We start from the raw sequence: 16,922 nt of genomic DNA, 5'->3' as shown, positions 1-16,922 counted from the left end.
CGAATTTAGGGGGCCCCACTATAAATTTTTGTATTCATTGTATTTTTTTTTAATAAATTCTCAAAAGTGGGACGAAACGTTTTTTGTTGGAATAACTTCATATTGCATTTTATAAAAGATACGTAAATTTTAAATTTAAAGTACATAATATGTATGTACTTCAAATAAAATATTAAACCTATTTATGAAATAAAAAAGTTTTTCTAAGAAAAATATGTGTCTTGATCGAGAGTTTATATGGAAGCTATATCTAAATTTAAACCCATTTGAAAATAATTTTGTACGTTGTCTTTTGCAAATATCAGTACTGTATACACCATATTCCATTTGAATACCTTTATTAAAAACGGAGAAACCTCATATCCGATTGTTAAGTTTATATCACAGCTACAAGAAATAGATGTCCAATTTCAATCAAATCAAATGGTGAACAGGGTGCGCTCCCGAAAAGTATGTGTATAAAGTTTCATTCGAAGAGTTCAAAAGCTGAGAGAGTAGTTTGAACTGTAAAAGTATACTGATATATACTTAATGGTATTTCCGAAGTTTCCTTTACTGCGTTACGAAAATCTTGACAAACCTTATATACCTTTTTTACATTTTTTCGTGTAAAGAGTATAAAAAGAGCCCCTTAGTATGTTGGTAGGGGCCCCTTAGTTAGAATTTGCTTACAGGCCTGAAAAATGTAGTTACGCCACTGGTTATGGGATGATGATTATGTTCATACTTGGACACCAAATCCTTTCAAATAAAAAGTCATTATTAAACTGCGTCTCTTCTGCTTCTGCTTTCTTCTCATTGAAAGGAGTGAAAACCCCAAATCTTTTCCAAAACATTTTCTTGCTATAAACGACATTTATGACGCACTGCGTCAATCGACTGGTCTTGCACTTTTGATTCGGCCATCAATGAAATGCGCTTGAAATTAAATATGTAAAATATTTGTTGTCAATGTGAAAGCGAGTAAGTAATTCGCACATTTTATATTTCTAATTTTAAAATAATATTTTACATAATTTTATTTTTTATATAGTTTTGTTTATTTCTATTTGATTTGATTCGATTTCGCTAGAGCGGTCTCCGCTCTCTTTTGGCACAGAAAACAGCACGTGTCCTTGGTCTTGAATTTGTTGCCAAAATTATAGTGAATGCATATGTAGAAATGTAGATAAACATTCGCCTTCAATTTGCGTCTGTGCATGCATTTCGTAGATGCAGAATGTATCTTTACAATTATTTGCATATTGACTTCTAGATACAATTCACATTCAGATAAGAGAAATATATCGTTTGTGTGCGCTGTAATTTTCCACGACCGTAAAAACAGGAAATTAGTCGACAATTAAATTGCACTGCAAAAATACTGAAAAATTTAGTTTTCACTGACTTGTACTTGATTCGATGAGATGAAGCCTTTGAAGATGTCAACTAATCAATTTAAAAAAATTTGAATAACATTTTTTTCCATTTCTATTTTTTTATTTTTATTGTAGTTTTTTTATTACTTTTATTTTTGGCGAATTAATTTGCAAGTCTTTGGCGGCTAACAATTTGCAACATTTTAATCAATTTAAATAAATTTACAATTGCAAATTAATTTCCCTCAATTGATAGATACGAATATCACGTTTTTTGTTCATTTTGATATATACCATAATATTCTGAATGTGGAGTATTATTTTATTTTGATTTTTACATTTCTTAAAATTGAAATTGAAATGAAAATTTTAATTGCGACTTTTGTGAACGTACTATTCGGATATCCCGATATCTGACTTACCAGATATTCGAATTACTAGATAAAATCCGAATAATCAAATTATTCAAACATTTGAAATTCTGCGGACTTATGTTATTTACTAATATGGGAATGTACTATTCGGATTTCCCGATATCTGACTTACCAGATATTCGTACTACTATATAAAATCCGAATAATCGAATTATTCAAACATTTGAAATTCTGCGAACTTATATTATTTACTAATATGTGAATGTACTATTCGGATATCCTGATATCTGACTTACCAGATATTCGAATTACTAGATAAAATCCGAATAATCGAATTATTCAAACATTTGAAATTCTGCGAACTTATATTATTTACTAATATGTGAATGTACTATTCGGATATCCCGATATCTGAATTACCGGATATTCGTACTACTAGATAAAATCCGAATAATCCAATTATTCAAACATTTGAAATTCTGCGGACTTATGTTATTTACTAATATGTGAATGTACTATTCGGATATCCCGATATCTGAATTACTGGATACTCATATTACTGGAAAAAATCCGAATAATCAAATTATTCAAACATTTGAAATTCTGCGGGTTGATGCTATCTACTAATACATTAAATTTGTGAGCAAATAAATTAAGTAAATAGTGTCATTTGTGACAATTAGCTAAGAAAGACGTTTTGAATCCACAAAAACCTCGTAGATGTTAGTTATAGCTTTAATATTTTAATACTGATGTCATCTTTTATAACAGTCCACTGATTCAAATTTTAGATGAAAACAATTCTTTAGACCGTTTACCTTTTATAAACCATTTATATTACTAAGCTTCTATAACACTATAGCTTACTCAAATTTCTTAATTATTAGTTACTAGATAAAGCTAAACCAATACGAAACCTTGTTTCGTCTCTTGTAATTCCTATATAGCTAATTAATTGTTATCCAATAATCAGAAACATGAACAGAGCTTTTGAAAACATTTAATTGAAACAAGGCATTGCAGTTATTTTGAAAAAATCCCATATATTTTAGAACAAAATTATTTCACCCTTCTCCCCAGAATATGCCATTGTCTATAAAAAATTTATTAGAAACTTTTTTCTATATTTCTATTAAAAAATCAGTTCTAATAATAACGCCTGTTAACCTTCAAATGGTAACATAACGCCCCCTAGCATATGTAAGTCCAAATACTTTCTAATATACGAGTATATTCAGACTACCATGGTAATAATATTTAGTAGAAAATAGATATAATATTTTATGAAAGTATATACCAAAAGTATTTTAATCAGAAATCTGGTTAGTAGTTGAAAACTGAAGAAAAAGTGAAGAGAAATCATTAAGAAAAATTAAATCATTGATCTAAAATTCCCTATAAGTTCTCAACAAATAATTAAATGTAGTCAGTGAACATAATTGAGTTCGTTAAAAATTCTAACATTAAAAATATAATAAAAATACTCTAAAAATGTTTCGATATTAACATGATCAATATTTCAGCGATGTCGAGACCTTGATACATTTGCTTAAAGGCTCTCTGGGTTCCGGTATTTTGGCCATGCCAATGGCATTTATGAATGCTGGTTTATTTTTTGGTCTTGGAGCTACGCTTGTTGTCGGTATTCTTTGCACATATTGCGTACATATTCTAGTGAAGAGTGCGCATATTCTGTTGCATCGTCGTAAAATACCAATGATGGGCTTCGCCGATGTTGCCGAACAAGCATTTCTAGATGGTCCACCGGGTCTACAACGTTGGTCTCGCTTCATACGATTTGTTGTAAATGCGTTTCTTTCCGTCGATTTGTTAGGCACGTGTTGTATATATTTAGTATTTGTTGGTACACAAATCAAACAAATCGTGGACTATTATGAAGCCTTCGATATAAGCTTGCGTGTATGGATTCTACTCTTCACTGTGCCACTTATTTTCATGAATTTAATACGAAACTTGAAATATTTGATACCTTTCTCATTCATAGCCAATGTTTTGTTGTTCGTTGGTATCGTAATTACGTTTACATATATTTTAACCGATGTACCAAATCCATCTGAGCGTACATCAGTTGCAAGTGTTGTACAGTGGCCATTATTCTTTGGTACTGTTATTTTTGCATTGGAAGGTATTGGTGTAGTTATGTCTTTGGAGAATGAAATGAAACAACCGAAACATTTTATTGGCTGTCCATCCGTTTTAAATATTGGCATGGGAATAGTAATTGGTCTTTATACTGTACTTGGTTTCTTTGGCTATCTGAAGTATGGAGGTAAGACTGAGGGGAGCATAACACTAAACTTACCAGTGGAAGAGAAGTAAGTAATCATGTTAGTGATGATAACGTTCAATTTAATTTGGGTTATATTTGGTTCAATTAGATTGGCACAATCCGTTAAGGTGATGATTGCAGTTGCCATATTTTTCACTTTCACATTGCAGTTCTATGTACCATTTAATATTATATGGCGAGGAGTTAAGGACAGTATTGCAGAGAGTAAGAGAAACATTACTGAAAATGGCTTACGTATTGCACTTGTGGTGAGTATATTTTAGTAGTGGACTAAATATATTATACAGTATTATGTGGAACACGGATGGCTCACTTATGGTCGGAGGGGTCAGGTACGAATATGGTACATGAGTTTAGAATAAAACCTGATCATCACTTGGTAAAAAAACTTGCCATGGATAGGTACCAATTTGAATATTAAAAATAATTACCGAAAATACTTGAACAAAGTAAGGAGTACGGATTTTGAATATTTGGGAGCATATTAAGATAGAAGGTAGTGAAGTGTGAGACATACTTATAAGGAAAAAATATTTTTGCTTGTGAGCCCACATGGCTTTTGCGAACAAGAAAAAAAAAAAGAAAAGAAAATTATATTGGGATGACATAAGTATAAATTAAACTTTTAATTGCTTTTAGAGATTTAAAACTTAAAGCGAACATTGTAGGTTGGACTATCGCCTAAATGAATTGGATTCTTCTTAAATAGTTTGTCTATAAATTACGTGCCGGTAAGCTCTTCTGAACTGCTGCTTAAACTATACACACATTTGGATAAATACATCTCATCCAATAGTTGACTTTTAACTTGGTGAAATAGAGCAAATACTACTATTTATTGGAAAAGCAAAACTGAGAGAAGCATTAAGGGTCATAAAAGCATGGTACTCTATCGCGTATTTTAAAAATAATTATAGTTGGAAAAACAATTAGCTAAATGTGTGAAGCTCCAATAACATTCTTGATACGATTGTATTTAGTTAAAGACTTTGATGCATAAATGCCCATCAAGTGATTGTGAAATATGATTTAAATAATATTAATAAAAAATATTATAATAATTGGCAAATATGTTAAGTTTTCTCTAAAGTGAGTGATGTGGTAATATTAGATGTGGTGTTTTTAAGTCTTTAGTCTTAAGTGCTTATAAATTCGGATTAGTGTAGCTTGAAACGTTGGTCTACTTCACGCAGTCACTATATTAATGCTGACATCTAATACCTAAAAACACTAATTATTCTCTTTTTTCCAGATTATGTGTGGCCTTATCGCTTTTGCATTACCAAATCTTGGACCTTTCATTTCACTCATTGGTGCCGTTTGTTTAAGTACACTTGGTTTTATGATACCAGCGACAATTGAATTAGCTGTATATCGCGAGAGTCCTGGCTATGGTCGCTTTAATTGGATCATGTGGAAGGATATATGCCTAATAGCTTTTGGTGTTGTAGGCTTCCTTACTGGCACTTATGTGAGCATCTTGGAGTTCCATGCAGAATTTAGTGGAGACCATATCGGAGATTCTAAGTGATGTTAAGACCTATGCAAGATTTTAAACAGTATGAAATATTAGTGAATATTTATTAATCAAATGTACAACAGATAGTTTTTAAAATGTACCTAGAAATCGTTGTTAGAAACGGTTTAAAAAATTAATCAATTAAGAATTGAGTGCAATCCTGAATGATGCCTAAAATGATTATGCGGAGCACATTAGCATATCCCGTTTAATATTAACTAAAATATATCGATTAAAAGATGAAATTTAATTTTAATTTGTGAAGAAACAAAACAAGGATCCAACAAAATATCAAACATGTTTTTACAACTCATTGTGAAAAAGAAATTGAGTGAACTTTGTGATTTGATTGTAGATAAAAATAATTTTATTCCAACGTTTTGTTTCGAAAGGACGTCACTGATTCTTCGCAACAGAAATGTGAGCATTTGGTTCCATCAAAAGTGGCTGCCCTTCGAAATGCCTATTTCCAAAACCAAAATAATATTATTTTAAGTAAAGTATGATTATTATTAATAATTGTGATTAATTTAATTAATTGTTAATTTTCGCAATATTGCCAACCATTGAATCGAAACTCATGACGCATACCAAAAATGTTCCTAAGAGTAATTTTAATATTTTAATTTATTTAATTTAAGTTGAAATCCATTAAAATTTAGAAGACGTTTTAAATGTTCAATAGAAAAATAGTGTTCTAAAATTGCCCTTCTTCCACTTACCAATATTTTCACGACCTTCCAAATCCTTCCCGAACTTGAAGCTAATTCCGCTAATTCCGCTAATTCCGCTAATTCCCGCTTATTTCAATTTTCAATTCGTGCAATTTGTGAATGATATCGGAGAGGTAATAACCATTAGGAAAAGATATATACAATACAACAGTATCAGTTTAAGAAATCGTAGTTTTAATGTAATTTTTGTAAGATTGCATAGACTTCATGATAGCTTTAAAAAATATGTAGAATTTATATTTTTATTAAAAAACAGTTAAAGATTTTTTGTTTTGTTTCTTGCCTTATTTTGTATTTTACATAAAAACATAAAAAAAATATATTTTATTAAATAAAAATTTTTTAAAAATAAACAACTGTTTACTATTTCACTAAAGTGTTCAGTTTAAGAATAATAAAAGCTGATAATACTTCCCATCTACTTTTTATCTACTAGCTCATCTATATGAACTATATTATAGTTCAGGACTACAATTTTTGTGATTTCGAAAGTGTATGTTCAAGTCACACGCTTGTATGAGAGATTCTTTTAAAAATTTTAGTTCAATATATTGAATCTTATCATTAGGTGTATGATGAATACTAATAAGATTCAAATTTCTATAGGAAAGATAGCCATGGCTATCTTATAATACTGGTTCTCTTTGAGGTAACTTCAATGACTTGTGGGTACAAAGGTGGCAATACTATAGTACGACCGTAACTTGACGGACGTTCGATTTCTAAAAGTTAAGAGATTAGGAAGTACACAACTTTTTAATTTGTTGCCTTCATTATAGGGAAAATTTGAACCAACAAATCGTCACTATTTTTATAGTAAGTTCTCACAAATATTAAAAAAAAGTCTGCAAATAGTATAGTTAATAAAGATCCTTCATTTAAACATGTCTTAAGAAAAGCATTTGTTGAAAAATTCAATTTCCAAATTAGTAAGTTAAAATAAATGTGCATTAAATGAAGCCGATATTTATTGGAAAGACTTTTTTTTGTGCGAAGAGGAAGTTTAAAAATTCCTAAGGCATCATCACTATGTCGTCACAATAGTTGCAATAGTTGCGATTTGCATGGACTAAAAACAATCCCTCTGGCGTGTCAGACCGTTTTTACCTTGATACTTTATTGAGAATTTTTCAAGGTACGGTTTATTTATTAATAATTTTCTTTGTTGGCCTGCGTCCAGTCCCTGTTTAAGTTTATTTGTTAATCTCCTATTCTAAATTACGAATTTCCGAGAGCATGTTTTTTCCGTTTGAGTACGATCGTAATGAATCATTCTATAGCGCTCCGGTTTTCTTTAGATAGCATCATCTTTATGGTAATATTTCTGAAATTTATTTTACCGGCTATTGCTTCAAGTATGCCAGAATGCTGAAGCTCTTAGAACTGATTCATTGTACTGATGCTAGTGTCTTACGTTGCTGTTCTACTTTCAGCGAATCAGACCATATAGTGCTTCCAAATTCAGTCCTTAGTGCTTTATTATTTTTTTGTATAGAATCTGTCTTCACATACATCGTGAGTACAATTATCCCTGTTTTTTCAGTTGCAAGTTTTCGACCACGATCATCAAGCCAAATCTTTATTCGCAGCATAACTTGACTTGATTTGTGGAGCGCTTCATCTAAATTATGTGCCGTTATCACTGCACTTCATTGTCATGAAGTGTAAATTTTTTGGATTTTCTATTTCTAGAATTCCGTTGGAATTTAGGTTCCAAGTTGATTTAGATGCACTTGTTGTTACCAGTATTTTTTTTATCATCATTTTTTTTATCATTTTTATCAATGTTTGTTAGGTTCATTGGTACCCAAACCTGCGTTAGAGTGCATTTTGTATGTCACTCCAATGAACACTATTGCTGGAATTTTAGATATCTAGAGTCGCTAGAAGATCCAAAACCTGTAGTTATAGTTATTATTCTACGTTGATTTTACGCTGTTATTGGTCATTGCCGCTGCTCTGAATTCAACTTTCATGAATAGAGGGAAGGATTTCCCAGGTGTTGTTTCTTTATCTGGTTTTTTTTCATGTTGAGAATAAATGTTCATGCTGAGTTGAGAATAAAGTGTGGACTGTCTTCTATATCGTGTTGCTGTCTAAGTCTGGAATATGGGATCTTATTCCAAGCTTCTTCATGACAATTTCGGATACCAGTCCCCATGGATTTTTCTTTTTGTATATAGTTGTCTTCAAAGCGTTTTTTGCCGCCCTTTATTCTTGAATTTTCGCAATAGGTATGTTTCTTTTTTTATTTCTGGTCAACCGCCGTCATTTTGGTGGGACAAAAAGAATTCTGCTATTTCATCCGTCCACCAATAAACTGCTTTTTTACTATGGTTCCACTTACGTGTGCCTTATCTATTATCCTTAACGTTTGTTTCGCTTGTTTCACCAATACTATATGAAATGTACTGGTGGTTGCTGCCAGTATATTTCCTGATGTTGTTGCGAAGCTCTTGGACGTTAGACTGTTGTTTCATATATTCAATAAAATTTTGTACAAAATAATCTTATCTTTATACAAGAGAATGTATAAAATTTTATGTATAAATGTAATTATTTATGTATTTATATGAATAAGTCATATATGATTATTTATAATTCATATTCGTTCAGACCTATAATAGTTTATAAACTATAAATTTAATTACAGCTTTTTGTTAGAAAAATAGCTGTTTTTGGTATGGTATAAAAACGATCAGTTTAGACTAAGGCACAGTTTGCAAGGAACTGGGAATTTTGGATTATGATTTTCTTAGAAGAGCTTTTTCAATAATCAATGTATATATTATATGTATATAGATGTATGCATATTATGATAGATTTGAGATCTCAGTGTATATTTAAAATGATGTGTAAAGAGTATTGAAAGTTCTGCAAGTAAATATCTTTGTTTTTTTTTATGGCTTAAAATAAAGTTACATATAAATCGTAAGATTACTTATGCCCTTAAAAGTATGCTAACAATAAGTTGACTTCTTCGTATAATTTTAATATTGTGTATATTTGAAATGATGTGTAAGGAGTATTGAAGGTTCTGCAAGCTAATATCTTTGTTTTTATTTATGGCTTAAAATAAAGTTACATATAAATCGTAAGATTACTTATGCCCTTAAAAGTATGCTAACAATAAGTTGACTTCTTCGTACAATTTTAATTTTGCGCCAGAAAGTATGTAATATAAAATTGAAAGTGTTTCAAATATATTTATTGGTGTACGATTATTGGATAGATATTTATTGAATAAAGTTCTTGTGTTGCTGAAAAGCTACGCTTTCTTTGTATGGTGACAAAGAAGGTTTATTTAAAATTTAGAGAGTTTTTCGAATAACAAAGAAAGAAATAAAGGACAAACACAAAAATGTGCAGCCTTGGCTACTTGTGGATAAACACGATTCTAAGCCTGGCACTTGCAGTCCAAACAAATTATATGCGGACTAAAAACTAATTAAATAAAATTCGATTATTTCCTAAGACCACTGATGAAGAGTACTTGGCAATACTCGAAACAACGTTGTATGGTCAGCTAAATTTCAATAAAAAATAAAATAAATTTTTGTGTTTGTCCTTTATTTCTTTCTTTGCTATTGGAAAAATCATCTAAATAGATATTTATTTTGATCTGTTCGATGAAAGAACAGTAAGTGGTAAATGCGGTTAACACAGATGTTCAGAATCTGAAAAATACTTCAAATAATACAACTCATGACTCATATTATACAGAAATGCACAAAATTTGTGACCGTAGCAACAAAATTCTTCATTACTTATTTCTTCGTCTTAGTATAAACTATTATAAGCCGTACGTTTTTGTGAAGAAGATATTGGATTCAGAAAGAGGTTTTTAAAGCAGAGATAACTACATATTGGTTTTTTGTTACATTCGATTTTTGGGTAAATCTGACTCGTGTTTTCAAGTAAACTCTATTTAATACTTGGGCTTCAGAACAATTACTTTGTAATAATTGTGACTACAATAAAGAAGTTACCACATATGTGACTTCCATACCTATATTAAATGAAACACAATACACTTTTATTTCCACACAAAAAAGAACCAATTCAATTCTGTATTAACATTATTTAAAAATTCTTACAGACAGATCAAATACCCAAATAGGTTTTAATGTTCTTCCAGAAAACGTTGTTCTAAATATAAAAGAACCTACAGTGTTTCTCAAGCTTAAATTCTGTCCATAGTCAAAGTAGTCAAAAGAATGGAGATGCAGAGTACAAGCTTAAAAGATTGATATTAGTGTAGCTTGAAAAATGACAAGACAACTATACGGAAAAACTGTAATTTTTATCTTATTACTGCTAGAGCAACCATAAGAAATTATATAAAAGAGTAAGAAGAAAGTTAAATATCATTTACTATTGTATATTGCTATCCTACCATATAAGTATTATTTAAGAGATTCAAACATTATTCACTGCTTTCATTTAAAACTCTATGGATGAGTGATTACGTTGATAAAGTAATTTATCAATATAATTTATCATATATGAGTCGAATTACTTTCTAACATACGATTATATTCAGACTGCCACGGTTATAATATCTAGTAGAAAATATATATAATATTTTATGAAAGTATATGTATATATATACCAAAAGTAAAAGTATTTTAATCAATACTGTAAGTTTATTTTTTTTAACTGAAATTCAGAACTAGTAAGAAATCTGGTTAGTAGTTGAAAATTGAAGAAAAAGTGGGGAGAAATCATTAAGAAAAATTAAATCATTGAACTAAAATTCACTGTAAGTTCTCAACAAATAATTAAATGTAGTCAGTGAACATAATTGAGTTCGTAAGAATTATTAACAATAAAAATATAATATATATTATATAAATACATTACAAATGTTTTAATATTAACATGTTCAATATTTCAGCGATTTCGAGACCTTGATACATTTTCTTAAAGGTGTTCTAGGTTCCGGTATTTTGGCTATGCCAATGGCATTTATGACTGCTGGCCTATATTTTGGAATTGGAGCTACGATTATTGTCGGTATTCTTGTCACATATTGCGTGCATATACTAGTGAAGAGTGCGCATATTCTGATGCATCGTCGTAAAATACCAGTGATGACCTTCGCCGATGTTGCCGAACAAGCATTTCTAGGTTCACCGGGTCTAATACGCTGGTCTGGCTTCATGCGATTTGTTGTAAATGCGCTTCTTTTAATGAATTTGTTAGGCACGTGTTGTATATATATGATATTTGTTGGTACACAAATCAAACAAATCGTGGACTATTATGATGGTTACGATTTAAGCTTGCGTCTTTGGATTCTACTCTTCACTGTGCCACTTATTTTCATGAACTTAGTACGAAACTTGAAATTTTTGACACCTTTCTCATTCATAGCCAATGCTTTGATGTTCGTTGGTATCGTAATTACCTTTACATATATTTTAAAAGATATACCAAGATCAACTGAGCTTACAAAAGTTGCGAGTGTTCTAGAGTGGCCATTATTCTTTGGGACTGTTATCTTTGCATTGGAAGGTATTGCTGTAATTATGTCTTTGGAGAATGAAATGAAACAACCGAAACATTTTATTGGCTGTCCATCCGTTTTAAATATTGGCATGGGATTAGTCATTGTTCTTTATATTGTACTTGGTTTCTTTGGTTATCTTAAGTATGGAAGTAATACTGAGGGTAGCATAACACTAAACTTACCAGTGGAAGAGAAGTAAGTAATCATGTTATTGATGATAACGTTCAATTTAATTTGGGTTATATTTGGTTCAATTAGATTGGCACAATCCGTTAAGGTGATGATTGCAATTGCAATGTTTTTTAGTTTCACATTGCACTTCTATGTACTATTTAGTATTATATGGCGAAGAGTGAAGGACAGTATCGCAGAGAATAAAAGAACCTTTACTGAATATTGCTTACGTATTGTACTTGTGGTGAGTATATTATAGTAGTGAACTAAATATATTATACAGTATTATGTGGAACACGGATGGCTCACTTATGGTCGGAGGGGTTAGGTACTTAGTAAAAAAACTTGCTATGGATAGGTACGCCAATTTCAATATTAAAAATAACTACCGGAATCAAAGAATTGTTGCATTAAATTTGACTAACATTTAGATATGTTAGTTATCAATGCATTTAAATATTATCATAAGACATCGAAACTGTGTTTAAGAAACCGAAAACAATTGAACAAAAGTCGGATTTTGTGTATTTGGGAGCATATTAGCATAGAAGGTAATGAAGTGTGGGACATACTTAACAGGAAAAAAATACTTTTAATGTTAATTTTTTCTCGTCGTAAGTAACGCGGCTTTATGACAAAAAGAAATTATTTAAAAGTTAGACAGATTCGAATAGCAAAGAAAAGACAAGAGCAAAAATTTAATTCATTTATTGAAATTTGGCTAACCACACAACGCTGTTGCGAGTACTGCTAGGTACTCATCAACAGTGGTCTTAGGAAATATTCCATTTTCTTTTTAATTAGTTTATAGTTCATATATAATAATATACGTATAATATTATTATTTTTGCTTGTGAGACAAAATGGCTTCTGTGAACAAAAAAAAATTAAAAGGAAATTATATTGGTTAGTGTAGCTTGTAACGTTGGTCTACTTCACACAATCGCTATATTAATGCTGAAACTAATACCTAAAAAATATTAATTATTCTCTTTTTTCCAGATTATGTGTGGCGTCATCGCTTTTGCATTACCAAATCTTGGACCTTTCATTTCACTCATTGGTGCCGTTTGTTTAAGTACACTTGGTTTAATGGTACCAGCGATAATTGAATTAGCTGTATATTACGAGAGTCCTGGTTTTGGTTGCCTTGATTGGATCATGTGGAAGGACATATTCCTAATAATTTTTGGTTTTGTAGGTTTCCTTACTGGCACTTATGTGAGCATCTTGGAGTTCATTGAAGAAGAGCCCTAAGGTCACCATATCGAAGATTCTAAGTGATGTTAAGACCTATGCAAGATTTTAAACAGTATGAAATATTAGTGAATATTTATTAATCTAATGTACAACAGATAGTTTTTAAATTTTGCTTGAAATCGTTGTTAGAAACGGTTTAAAAAAATTAATCAATTAAAAATTGAGTGTAATCCTAAATTATGCCTAAAATGGTATTGTGGTGCACACTGGCTTATTCTTTTTAATATTAATTAAAATATATCGATTAAAAGATGAAATTTAATTTTAATTTGTGAAGAAACAAAACAAGGATCCAACAAAATATCAAACATGTTTTACAACTCATTGTGAAAAAGAAATTGAGTGAACTTTGTAATTTGATTGTAGATAAAAAAAAGTTATTCCAGATTCTGCATTCTGCGCAACTGAAATTTACTCACTTCTGGGTGCTCATCAAATATTACAAAGAAGTGCACAAAATTTATGAACGTTAAGCAAATTTAGGCCTACACATTTTTTCATTTTGGAAGAAGCTATTATATCCTCTACGTTCTTGTGAAGGAGATATTGGTAGTTTTATTACCAGGTAATGATAGTCTTACGTATAGTCTTAGGTATGGTATTTAATGATATTGTTATAAAAAGACTTTGATGTTTTAACTTAGTTTTCTGTAACACTTTTTTCATGCTCCGAATCTGGAGTGTCCAGATCAGTTGCGATCGCGGAACAATACAAATCACTGTACAGATTGGAGGGCCGCAGAAATAAATATAAATGTTCATAGTTTCTCCATGAAAGAGAAAAGTACAAATATGGTTATAATGTTAAATTCAGTTTTATTAATTTATCAATTTATTTAGTATAATTTATTTGGTATAAAATAAAATAATGTAGTTTTACCAGTACACCAAAAAAAAAATGCGAAATTGTAGTAGATTAAAAACATTTCGCTGGTGGCACAAACATTGAGCACGGACCGCATGTGACCCGCGGGCCATGCTTTGGACAGCCCTGCTTTAAATGATAATCTGCATAATATAGTTCTAAGAGTTAGTACTGACACAATTAGTTTTCTTTTACTTACTTAATTTTATAAATATATAAGTTACATTTTATTTAAAACTTTTTATGTGTGTTATGTGTGCGACTAACATTTATATAAAGGTTTTTTAATAAAACGATAAAATATTAATTTTTTTCTTATTAAATAAATTTCCAACGATTTTGTTCAAGATTCTTGAAGTGCGAATAGTTCAAACGATGCAGTTTCGGTAACTAAACTGCTTAAATCAGAAAAGGTTTGTAATTTAATTAAGAAGTGTGACAATTACAAGTGTGAAGGAGTAGTGGGTAACACATTTCTAGCACATGTAAAATATATAATTACGTTATAATTTGCCGTGAACACTGCAGCACCTGAAATGCTACCATCGAACGTACCGACATGTCTGGGAAGCAAGTATCAACGCATAACCGTATTCCATTGCAATTTTCGTGCTTATCTCAGATATTCAGTTGAGCTTCAATATTCCGCACTGTACTCCGTATGAAGACTCATGTTATCGTCGTGATTATGAGGCTTGACTTACCGCACTTCGGTCGCTGGATTCGCAAAATATCTTAGTACGTTCTGATGTTTGCTTAATGTGCTCCGAGTTCGCAGTTTTTAATTTTTTAATGTGCCGTGGGAGTACTTTTCCCACGGTTCATGTTGCCAGCGCATTGCAAGTGCTTCTCTTCGTTGCCACTTTAGTGGGTGATTACGTGCACTTAAATTCGTATGCAACACCTGAGCAAATATCTTATCCATTTCGGTTTCATAAGAGTTTTTGTTAAATTAATGCTTAAACGTGAGAATTTAAGCAAAACATACGTTTTTGTGACGAAAATGTCTGCGAAATACTTTCATTGCTCACTCTCGGATCAACTACTATTCCAAATAAATTTTACTTGAAATCGAATTGATTGTGGGAAGTGCAAACAACAACTCTTGAAAAGCTCAAGGGTTGTATAATTAAAGAGATTACACATGAAATATTATAATATCGAAAAAAAAAAATTTGACAATTTTTAATAAACAATCATGAAAAGTATTTGACAAGAGTTCTGAGGGAGTGACGAGCTCTTAAACTTGCTAAATTTGTAGAGCACAGTTGTAGTTATGATTTGTACGTATTCAGAAGGGTTGAGTATTTCGAAATATATCTGTGAGATTTACAACTAGTCAAATGTAGATAGCAGACTACTTTTTATGAAGAATGACTGAATGTCAAGTTGCAAAATACTTAACAGCGCGCAAATTTGTAGTTCTTTGGCTACCAAGAATGATAATTGAAACACTTGGGCACATAAAAATTTTTGTCAGATTAGAAGACTCATCTGATCCAAATTGCGCGAAACTCACACCAGTCAGCTGTTTCCAGTAAAGCGTAAACAACTCATCTATGGTAAAAGAAACGGGCCATTATTTGTGGTTAAGTGAGTATTAGTGTACAAAGATGTTACTCCAAACAAACTTAATCTAAAAACATTAGTTAGGACGCATTTGCTCTGGTTCAGTAAAGTTATAAGTTACTCTTAAACTTAAAATAATACGGTCTGCCAATTCTTTATCATATGGTTTGATTTTTGTTTCTTATTGATAGCAGAAAGTAGTAGACGGTTAGAGTACATTGAGGATAGAACTACTTGATAGGCATTGGTTTCTATTAACTTGATTGTATGTTCATTACACACTGCTCTTATGTTCAATTAGCTGCTAGGAAATCTCATTTTACATTTTATAATCAATGCTTCATTTTATGTCAAACTTGAGACTCATCCTGTAATCTAAATATTTCAACTGTTATGTTTCTGCACTACTTTAGGGGAAGGTCCACCGTCATTGACAGCTTAAATAAACTAGCCTGTTGGACTTCATGAGGTCATACAGCAGCATGGCTTTACTGGTTTGTCAAGAAAGTTTAAGAAACTAATTGTAAAATTAGTATGAAATCCAATTTCTTCATAAGTTTTCTTTTCAGATTATATTCTAAATTTGCATTTATAAAATTATGATAAAATTAAAAGCTGGATGTTACTGGAAAAACACTATGTGTAACTCAATCATTTCGATCAATATGATTGAACAAGATTCACACACTAGTCTTCCTCTTAGTTAGTCGATCAATTGAGTTAAGAAGTGTTCTAAAATTGAAGTAGTTATTGTCACAGGAGAGACAATAAGTCAAGCTACTCTATAATATTTAGTATGGGCTTGACTTTAATTTGAAAGTGCTTTATTGAGTTAATCAAAATGTGTGTAACTAGTAATAGTGAATATACATTTGACTATTGGTGAAAAATTCTATGAATATTATTTACTATATAGCTGAAGTCGCTTATATATTTCCAGAGAACTAATAGAAAAACTTAAAAAATGCTTTGTGTGATTGGAGAACTAGCGTAGTAGATCTTGAAAAAGGAAGCGTATTGGTTATGGAAGAACTGATCGTGCAAAGGTAGTAGTACTAGCAAAGAAAGAAGGAAGTATTAAATAATGTGAAGCAAAGATAAAAAAGACCTACTCTGTTTGGTAAAACGTAGATTTTATATACGTAATAATCATCGTTAAAACACTTTTGACAGTCTTTCATAATATAAAGAAGTAGAAAAAACCTAGACACTGAAAATGTAAATATTATCAAAATAATATTCGCAT

The 16,922-nt window shown here is 30.8% G+C and overlaps 1 protein-coding gene across 5 annotated transcripts in view; it reads left to right on the top strand.

The window, feature by feature from the left end:
- The window catches only part of LOC119671495 (proton-coupled amino acid transporter-like protein pathetic), a 50,283-nt gene extending 36,676 nt beyond the window's left edge, over positions 1-13,607 (top strand). For 4 of the 5 annotated variants that reach the window (XM_038082145.1, XM_038082147.1, XM_038082144.1 and 1 more), the window contains 3 exons: positions 3,256-4,068; positions 4,132-4,291; positions 5,296-5,807. In XM_038082145.1, the coding sequence (XP_037938073.1) occupies positions 3,256-4,068; positions 4,132-4,291; positions 5,296-5,574 (1,252 nt within the window). In that variant the 3' untranslated portion in view covers positions 5,575-5,807. Of the gene's footprint in view, positions 1-3,255; positions 4,069-4,131; positions 4,292-5,295; positions 5,808-11,193; positions 12,004-12,066; positions 12,227-12,984 lie in introns of those variants that run through there. The other variant, XM_038082146.1, reaches the window with a different exon arrangement.
- Positions 13,608-16,922: the final 3,315 nt, after the last annotated feature.

The sequence above is a fragment of the Teleopsis dalmanni genome, chromosome 1, assembly GCF_002237135.1.
Source record: "Teleopsis dalmanni isolate 2A chromosome 1, ASM223713v2, whole genome shotgun sequence".
Lineage (NCBI taxonomy): Eukaryota > Metazoa > Arthropoda > Insecta > Diptera > Diopsidae > Teleopsis > Teleopsis dalmanni.
Note: the sequence above shows the minus strand (reverse complement) of the source record. Positions and strands in the feature narration are given on the sequence as shown.